Source organism: Papio anubis, unplaced genomic scaffold, assembly GCF_008728515.1.
Source record: "Papio anubis isolate 15944 unplaced genomic scaffold, Panubis1.0 scaffold1258, whole genome shotgun sequence".
NCBI lineage: Eukaryota > Metazoa > Chordata > Mammalia > Primates > Cercopithecidae > Papio > Papio anubis.
The window spans coordinates 1-9,414 of record NW_022161201.1 but is presented as its reverse complement, the minus strand read 5'-3'; the positions used below and the strand labels follow the sequence as shown (position 1 = coordinate 9,414).

The following is a 9,414-nucleotide window of genomic DNA, read 5'->3' as shown; positions in this document are numbered from 1 at the left end:
GCCGGAATGCCCTGAGAAACGTCTGCCTCTTTCTGTTTTTTTCTGTCGGATTTCCTTTGCTGTTCTCACAATTCATCTCTCTGAATGTCCAAAACCTGAGAAATTCAAGTGTTCCTTGGTTTTCCCCTGTTTTATTAAATTTTCTTTATATATATACGTATATATATATATTTTTCTCTTCTTTTTGGCGTCAGCTGTGGCTCCTTTCTGGGTATCTTCCCTCCCCACCCGTATCTTCCATGCATCCCACCAAGCCCTCTCGTGGCCACCTGGACCCCCTGCCCAGGCCGGCGGGCTCCGGGGTGGGTGGCGGGTGGGGAGTGATCTTGATTAAGGCAGCGAGTTATTTGAAGTGGGTGTGAGGAGGTCAGACGGCCCTGCTGGCCTGACGCCACCACTGGTTCCGGTGTTTCCTCCCCGGCCGCCTGCGTTGCTGCTGCTGCCGCCACCACCACCTTTGTTGGAAGCAGAGAGGGTGCGTGGGGGCGAGCTGAGCAAACAAGAACTCCTAAAGGCAAGAACAAGAACATGCAGGGTTTGAAAGGCATGGCCGGGCTGAGGGGAGACTTGAGGTACTCCAGGACATAAACTTCTTTCACTCTGTCCCCCAGGCTGGAGTGCAGTGGTGCCATCAGAGCTCACTGCAGCCTCAACCTCATGGGCTCAAGTGATCCTCCCAGCTCAGCCTCCCAAGTAGCTGAGACCACAGGGGCGTGCTACCATATCTGGCTGATTTATTTTATTTATTTATTTATTTTTTTTTTTGAGGCGGAGTCTTGCTCTGTGGCCCAGGCTGGAGTGCAGTGGCCGGATCTCAGCTCACTGCAAGCTCCGCCTCCCGGGTTCACGCCATTCTCCTGCCTCAGCCTCCCGAGTAGCTGGGACTACAGGCGCCCGCCACCTCGCCCGGCTAGTTTTCTGTCTTTTTTAGTAGAGACGGGGTTTCACCGTGTTAGCCAGGATGGTCTTGATCTCCTGACCTCGTGATCCGCCCGTCTCGGCCTCCCAAAGTGCTGGGATTACAGGCTTGAGCCACCGCGCCCGGCCTGGCTGATTTTTTTTTGTTTGTTTTATTTATTTATTTTTTTGAGACAGACTCTCACTGTGTCGCCCAGACTGCACTGCAGTGTTGTGATCTCGGCTCACTGCAGCCTCCACCTCCTGGGTTCAAGCAGTTTTCCTGTCTCACCCTCCTGAGTAGCCAGGACTGACAACAGGCGCCCGCCACCACACCGGCTAACTTTTGTATTTTTAGTACAGACAGAGTTTCACCATGTTGGCCAGGCTGGTCTCCAACTCCTGACCTCAGGTGATCCACCCACCTCGGCCTCCCACAGTGCTGGGATTACAGGCGTGAGCCACCGTGGCTGGCAATTTTTCATTTTTTGTAGAGATGGGCTCTCAGTATGTTGCCCAGGCTGGTCTCAAGGTCCTGGCCTCAAGCAATTCTCCTACCTCTGACTCCCAAAATGCTGGGATTCCCCACTGTGTCTGCTCACTTGTATATCACACACATGCATAATTCACACATATACATCAGCATGTACACAGCTCATGCAGGGAGAACCCTGATGCCCATGGTTTGTTGACATAGGGTTACGGGACCCCTAGCACACAGATGGCCTTCTCCCCTGTAAGAATCAATATGAATGTACACGTTTTGCATCTAATTTCAGGAGGGCATGGACCCCTCAAACATCCATCTGTGGACCTGTGAGGACACCATTGACCTCAGCTCAGCCTCTGCTCTGACCACAGTCAGGGCTCCTGCAACCAGGCTGCTCTGTGTCAGCAGCGCCACCTGGTGGCCGCTATGAGCCATGGGCCTGACTCCACTTTAAGAAAAACTCTTCATTTACTTATGTTTTTTTGTCGAGATGGGGTCTCCTGTGTTGCCCAGGCTGGCCTCAAGCAAACCTCTGTCCTCAGCCTCCCAGTGTTGGGATTACAGGCGTGAGCCACTGCCCCTGGTCTGACTCCACTTTTTTAATTCTTCTTTTTTTCTTTCTCTGAGACAAAGTCTCGCTCCGTCGTGCAGGCTGGAGTGCACTGGCGTGATCTCGGCTCACTACAAACTTCGCCTCATGGGTTCAAGCAATTCTCCTGCCTCAGTCTCCCAAGCAGCTGGGATTATAGGCGCACACCAGCACACCTGGATAATTTTTGTATTTTTAGGGGAGATGGGGTTTCACCATGTTGGCCAGGCTAGTCTTGAACTCCTGACCTCGTGATCCACCCACCTCGGCCTCCCAAAGTTCTGGGATTACAGGCATGAGCTACTGTGCCCGGCAACTTTTAAATTCATTTTATTAAAAAAAAAAAAAATATATATATATATATATAGTCCGGGCATGGTGATTCACGCCTGTAATTCCAGCACTTTGGGAGGTCGAGGTGGGCGGATCATCTGAGGTCAAGAGTCTGAGACCAGCCTGGCCAACATGGTGAAACCTCATCTCGGTGAAACCTCATCATTATTAAAAATACAAAAAAAAAAAAAAAAAATTAGCCGGGCATGGTGGCACACGCCTGTAGTCCTAGCTACTCAAGGAGGCTGAGGCAGAATAATCACTTGAACCCAGGAGGCACAGGTTGCAGTGAGTCAAGATCGCACCACTGCACTCCAGCCTGGGTGACAGACGGAAAACTCCATCTAAAAAAAAAAAAAAAAAAGAGAGAGAGAAAGACAAGATCTCTCTTCCACCCAGGCTGGAGTACAATGGCGTGATCTCAGCTGACTGCAACCTCCACCTCCTGGGCTCAAGTGATCCTCCCCCTCAGCCTCCAGAGTAGCTGGGATTATAGCTGCGTGCCACCACGCCCAGCTAATTTTTGTATTTTTAGGAGAGATGGGGTCTCACTATGTTGCCCAGGCTGGTCTCAAACTCTTGGGCTCAAGTGATCCTCCTGTGTTAGCCTCCGAAAGTGCTGGGACTATAGATAGCCGTAAGCCACTGCACCCAGCCTAGATTAACTTTTTTTGTTACTTCATTTACCCTGATGTGATTATTAGGCATTGGATGCCAGTATCAAGACATCTCATAAAACCCATGAATATATATACCTGCTATGTACTCACAAAAATTAAAAATTAAAAAAAATAATAAATTCATTAAATTTTTTTTCAAGAGACAGGGTCTCGGTCTGTGGCCCAGGCTGGAGTGCAGTGGCATCATCACAGCTCACTGCAGCCTCAACGTCTCTAACCCCTGGGCTTACATATTCTTTGCTCCTCAGCCTCCAAAAATGCTGGGATTGGCCGGGTGTGGTGGCTCGCGCCTGTAATCCCAGCACTTTGGGAAGCCAAGGCAGGAAGACTGCGTGAGCCCAGGAGTTCAAGACCAGTCTGAGCAACAAAGCGATTTAAAATTTAAAGAGCAACAACAAATTTAAAAATTAACCAGGTTTGCTGGTGCATGTGTGTGCAAGACTTCGTCTCATAAAAATAAATAAATAAACTAGGAATGTGATCCATCCAGTGTCACACTGAATATGTATCTGTGGATGACCCCCTCTGGGCTGAGCACGGCGCCAGGTGAATGACGGTATCCTCTCCATCAGCCTTGACTGTTTATCCCGCAAAGCCCCTGGTCGTGCCCTGCTTGCCCGCACAGCTGGTTCGAGCAGGTGGGACCAGGAGCAACCCAGGGCCCTGAGTTCACGGTGGGAGAGGAAAGGTCCAGGCAGCGTGTGGCCTCAGGGGTCCTACCTGTGTACATGATGCCATTGATCTCCACCGACATGCTGATGCTGTTGCTGCCGTTGGTGCCTGTCAGGTTCACAGCAGAGTCCTGGCGGCTCTCGGAGGCTGTGGGAAGAAGAACAAATGCATTTTTTTTTTCTTTTTTTTTCAGACGGAGTCTTGCTCTGTCGTCCAGGCTGGAGTGCAGTGGCATGATCTCAGCTCACTGCAACCTCTACCTCCAGGGTTCAAGTGATTCTCCTGCCTCAGCCTCCCGAGTAGCTGGGACTACAGGCACCCACCACCACACCCGACTAATTTTTTTTAGTATTTTTAGTAGAGATGGGGTTTCACTATGTTAGCCAGGATGGTCTCGATCTCCTGACCTCATGATCCATGCACCTCGGCCTCCCAAAGTGCAGGGATTACAGGCGTGAGCCACCACGCTCGGCCAAAACTGCCATTTCTGATCATAAAGACACCTGTGGCATGTTCTGTTTTCTGTCTGTCTTGCCAACTAGATTTTAGCTTCACAAGGTGTAGACAGTGTCTCTCACACTCATGCTGTCACCAGTGCACACAGTAGGTGCTCAGTATTTATTTGTTCAATAAGTGTATTTGTCCATACTCTGCTTTGGTTTTTTTTTGTGTGTGTGTGTGTGTGTGTTGTTGTTGTTGTTTTGAGATGGAGTCTCACTCTGTTGCCCAGGCTGGAGTATAGTGGCCGGATCTCAGCTCACCGCAAGCTCCACCTCCCAGGTTTATGCCATTCTCCTGCCTCAGCCTCCCGAGTAGCTGGGACTACAGGCACGCACCACCTCGCATGGCTAGTTTTTTGTATTTTTTAGTAGAGACGGGGTTTCACCGTGTTAGCCAGGATGGTCTCGATCTCCTGACCTCATGATCCACCCGTCTCGGCCTCCCAAAGTGCTGGGATTACAGGCTTGAGCCACCGTGCCTGGCCTGCTTTGTTTTTTTAACCTTGTTTTTGAGACCAGGTCTTGCTCTGTCACCCAGGCTGGAGTGCAGTGGTGCAATCATGGCTCACTGCAGCCTCGACCTCCTGGGCTCAAGTGATCCTCCCACCTCAGCCTCCCGAGTAGCTGGGGCTACAGGAGCGTGCTACCACCCCCAGCTAATTTTTGTAGAGATGATGTCTCACTGGGTTACTCAGGCTGATCTCAAATTCCTGGGCTCAAGCAGTCCTCCCATTCAGCCTCCCAAAATGCTGTGATTATAGGCGTGAGCCACTGTGCCCAACCAGTTTTTTTTTTTTTGAGACGGAGTTTTGCTCTTGTTTGCAGTGGCGTTATCTCGGCTCACTGCAACCTCCACCTCACGGTTCAAGTGATGCTCCTGCCTCAGCCTCCCAAGTAGCTGGGACTACAGGGGTGCGCTGCCATACCTGGCTAATTTTTTGTATTTTTAATAGAGACGGGGTTTCTCCATGTTGCCCAGGCTGCTGTTGAACTCCTGACTTCAGGTAATCCACCCGCCTCGGCCTCCCAAAGTGTTAAAATTACAGGAGTGAGCCACCGTGCCCAGTCCCCCAGTACCCCCCGGTTTTTGTTTTTTCTTTGAGATGGAGTGTCACTCTGTTGTCCAGGCTGGAATACAATGGTATGATATCTCGGCTCACTGCAACCTCCGCCACCTGGGTTCAAGTGATTCTCCTGCCTGAGCCTCCTGAGTAGCTCAGATTACAGGCACCCACCACCACTCAGCTAACTTTTGTATTTTTAGTAGAGACGGGGTTTCACCATGTTGGCCAGGCTGGTCTCAAACTCTTGACCTCAAGTGATCCACCCACCTTGGCCTCCCAAAGTGCTGGGACTACAGGTGCGAGCCACTGCACCCGGCCTCTTTTTTTTTTCTTACTGATTTGTTGACACTCTTTACATATCTAGGCTCCCAGACCCTCACTGTGTGACACAACCAGGAAGCATAGCGGGTCTGGACACCAGGGCAGTACCTTGGCTGTTGATCCGAATGCTCATGGGCAGCTGGGCCGCCATGGCCAGGAAGTTCTGCTGGAGTGCCCGCTGCATCAGCCGTTGCTGCTCATCAGCCACCAGGGCCATCTTCTTCTCAGGAGGCTCCGCAGACTCCAGCTTCTCCCGCAGCTGTTCCAGGGCGGCTGCCTGTGCGGCCACAGCTGCTTGGGCGGCTGCTGCTTGCACAGCTGCTGCCTGGGCTGCCACCACAGGGTGGCCTGCCAGGGAGACAGGCAGGCGGCCAGGGACCGTGATGGGGATGGCTGAGTCCTCCTCTAGGTAAGAAAGAAGGGGAATTTGTGGCCAGGAGGGGCTGGGCACTGCCTTACTCGAGGCAGGAACATGCACCTTCTTCTTTTTTTTTCTTTGAGACAGATTCTTGCTCTGTTGCTTAGGCTGGAGGGCAGTGGCGTGATTTCAGCTCACTGCAACCTCCGCCTCCCAGGCTCAGGTGATTCTCCGGCCTCAGTCTCCCGAATAGCTGGGATTACAGGCGCCCACCACACTCAGCTAATTTTTTTTTTTTTTTTTGAGATAGAGTCTCACTCTGTCGCTGAGGCTGGAATGCAGTGACGTGACCTCGACTCAGTGCAACCTCTGCCACCTGGGTTCAAGTGATTCTCCTGTCTCAGCCTCCCAAGTAGCTGGGACTACAGGCAAACGCCACCACACCTGGCTAATTTCTGTATTTTTAGTAGAGACGGGGTTTCACCATATTGGTCAGGCTGGTCTCAAACTCCTGACCTCAAGCGATCTGCCTGCCTCAGCCTCTCAAAGTGCTGGGATTATAGGCTTGAACCATCGTGCCTGGCCTAAACAAATTTTTTTTTAGATTGGGTCTCACTACTGTTGCCCAGGCTGTAGTGCAGTGGTGTAATCTCAGTTCACTGCAGCCTCGACCTCCTGGGTTCAACTAATCTGACCACCTCAGCCTCCTGGGTAGCTGGGACCACAGGTGAACGCTGCCACGCCCAGCTAATTTTTTTTTTTTTTTTTTGAGATGGGTTCTCACTATGTTGCCCAGATGAGAAATGGGAACTCAGACAGGCAAACTGAGGCCACGCTGCTGCATGTGCTGTTGGTACCTCTGTGTTATAGAGGGTACAAAGGCTCAGTGGGAGGGAAAACTGATCAACTGATGATGCCTGCCTCAGTGTAGACTGGAAAAACAGTGATCAATTAGTAATGTCTGCCTTGGCCACAGGACTGGAAACACAGATTGATTAGCAATGTCTGCCTGCCACCTGTGTGGGATTAGAAAAGCGGTGATGGATTGGTAATGTCTGCCATGGGCAGAAGACTGGTAGATTGGAAGCCCTTTTCCATGCCAACTATAGGGTTTTTCATCCTGGTTACCCAGAGAGGGGAAGAGGTATCCCCCAAGGTCAGCCAGCCAGGCTGAAGCTCAGCTGGGAACACGCCGCAGGCCCCATGCAGGCCCTTACCTTTCTTGATCTTAGGGGCGGGGGTGATGGAGCTGCCGTTGGTGCTTGCGGCCAGGCCCAGGGAGGACACGGGCAGCTTGGGTGAGGAGAGCATGCCGTGCGCCCCACCTGGTGAGTAGGCAAAGAGGGAGCCCCCAAAGCTTTGGCGCCGGCCCTCCCGTCGGTTGCTGTCTATGGCTGCCTGGAGCTCATTGGGGTTACTGAGGCCCCGCTTCTCACACTCGTAGGGGTACAGGTACTTCATGTATCTGTGGGTGGGACGAGGGAAGAGGATGGCACCCAGATCACCCCTGTGGCTCCCTTTGACCTTCAGTACAAAGTAAACCCCACTGTGGCCCCACCATCCCTGGCTCCTCCCTTGGACTTGCTCAGCAGCCCCCAGAGCCACTGGGCCTTCGCCACGCTGTTCCCTCCATCTCAATGCTGTTCCTCGCAATGGCCCCTGATTGCATAACCCCAGAGCCTGTGTGGTCCTCGCACCCCTACCTGATGCTCTCAGGCCCTGGATGCACAGCGTGGCCCTGTGCCCTTTGCGGCTGCCCACCACGCCCTCCCTCTTCTGCAGGGAGCCACTTGCACTGGCTGCTGAGTGCCCTGGCCCGACCTGGGCACAGCCGCCCGCCACTCACTGGGTCCGCAGGGTGAAGGCCGCACTGGTGATGGACGTGGGCAGGTTGAGGCCCTTGGTGATCTCGCGCCATAGCTTCTTGTTGATGACCTCCACGAGGCCGCCCTTCTCCGTCACCAGCACGTACAGCATGAACAGGTCAAGGACCTGTTTGGCCATGATGGGGATACGGTTCACAGGCGTCCCTGGGGGCAGGGGCGAGAGGGAGGTTGGGGGCCACCTGGGCACTGCAGGGAGCCGAGTGTCCCGGCCTCCACCCTCTCCATGCCAGGAGCACTCCCCGGCCCAGGCTGTGACAACCACAGATGTCTCCAGACGTTACCCAGGGTCCTCTGTGGGTGCAGGATCATCCAGGTTGGGAACTGCTGCTCAAGAGGGCACCGAGGGGGCAGCTCTGCCTCAGTTTACCCACCAGTAACCTCGGCTTAGGGACAACGCAGCCCTCGGGAGGAGGGTTACTGAGAGGAGGGACGTACGGGAGACGCCCGGATCTTTGTTATTCCTTCTCCACGCCACCCACCACGGCAGCTGCCAAAACAACTCTGCCTGGGTTTCCAGAGGCCTGTTCCCTCCACGCTGACAGGGACTCTGCAGCCTCAGGCCTGTTCCCACCACGCTGACAGGGACTCTGCAGCCTCAGGCAGGCGAGGGGGAAAGCTTGGCACACCCGATTTGGAGTTTGGAGAATGGAGGGCTGTGGGCTGGCCTAGGGAGGGGAAGGGGATGGGCTAGCCCCGGCATGGGGGGGTGGGCTAGCCCAGGAGGAGAGGGTTGTGGGCTATGCTATGCCAGGGTGGGAAAGAGGGAGGATCAGCTCAGGCAGGGGAAGGGCGGTGGGTGGGCTGGCACAGGAAGAAGACCGGGCTGGGCTGACTCAGGATCCTACAACCTCGTCTCCTGGAGCTGGCTGAAGACAGGGCCCCTCCCCACCCTTCCAGCCCCACCCGCCCCCTCCAGGGCTCTCCCAGGCTGCCCCTGCACCAGAGCCTCTGGCTTCAGATGTCAGCTCCACCTCTGCCCAGCCTCTCCCTGGCCTGACAGTAGGCAAGCCCCACTTAAACCTCTCGTCCGGTCAGTGAAATTCTGCGCTTAGGAGATCAATTGTGTACTGTCTGCGGCCCCCGCTCCATGTTCTGCCTACGTGGGGTCCCGGCACCCAGCGGCATACAGTAGGCGGTCAGTGAAGACCAGTGAGGGCAAGTGGCCCAGGCCACAGCTGCTGCCCACTCACCATGGAGTGGGAGGGGACGCCCATCGCCCCGTTGGGGATGGGGACGTGGACATCGGTGGTTCTGTGATGTGACTGGCTGGAGAGCCGGTGCGGCCCTGAGTAAGCGGCCAGCCCTCTGCCTGGACGAGGCCTGCCACCCCTGGGACCCCCGGAAGAAGCTTCCGGAACCACCTCCCACCACCCTCGGCCACTTCCAGGCCCTTCCCAGGTTGCAAAACCCCCAGTGAATGGAGGAGATCCCGGGTTGGAAGAAGATGGGCCTCAGATCCGACCCCACCTGAAACCCGTTTTACAGCCTCAGAGAGAGGAGCCACGCCGGGTTTTAGCTGCACGATCAGCCTGGAAACCTTCCCAGAGCCTCCGTCCAGCCTCACTCGGGACATCAGTTCAGGCCTCAGAGTTTGCAAAGCAAAAGGAATGGCATCAGGCTGGGC

At 54.3% G+C, this 9,414-nt stretch overlaps 1 protein-coding gene across 1 annotated transcript; it reads right to left on the bottom strand.

Annotated features, from left to right (window-relative positions):
• Positions 1–3,362: 3,362 nt before the first annotated feature.
• On the bottom strand, positions 3,363–9,407 carry ARID3A (AT-rich interaction domain 3A). Its single transcript, XM_031661302.1, has 4 exons — positions 7,751–9,407; positions 7,122–7,369; positions 5,655–5,951; positions 3,363–3,808 (listed from the first exon to the last, which is right to left on the bottom strand). The coding sequence occupies exons 1-4, from the start codon at positions 7,906–7,908 to the stop codon at positions 3,558–3,560; spliced, it is 954 nt and encodes a 317-aa protein (XP_031517162.1). The 5' UTR covers positions 7,909–9,407; the 3' UTR covers positions 3,363–3,557.
• Between the last annotated feature and the right edge of the window lie 7 nt (positions 9,408–9,414).

Bases quoted from the DNA above. Each gene is read 5' to 3' on its own strand.
- ARID3A (XM_031661302.1), bottom strand. From the start codon at position 7,908: ATGGCCAAACAGGTCCTTGACCTGTTCATGCTGTACGTGCTGGTGACG. The intron at 7,370-7,750 runs GTGAGTGGCGGG...TCCCACCCACAG, and splicing joins GCCTTCACCCTGCGGACCCA to ATACATGAAGTACCTGTACC. The intron at 3,809-5,654 runs GTACTGCCCTGG...TTCTTCCCACAG, and splicing joins CATTCGGATCAACAGCCAAG to CCTCCGAGAGCCGCCAGGAC.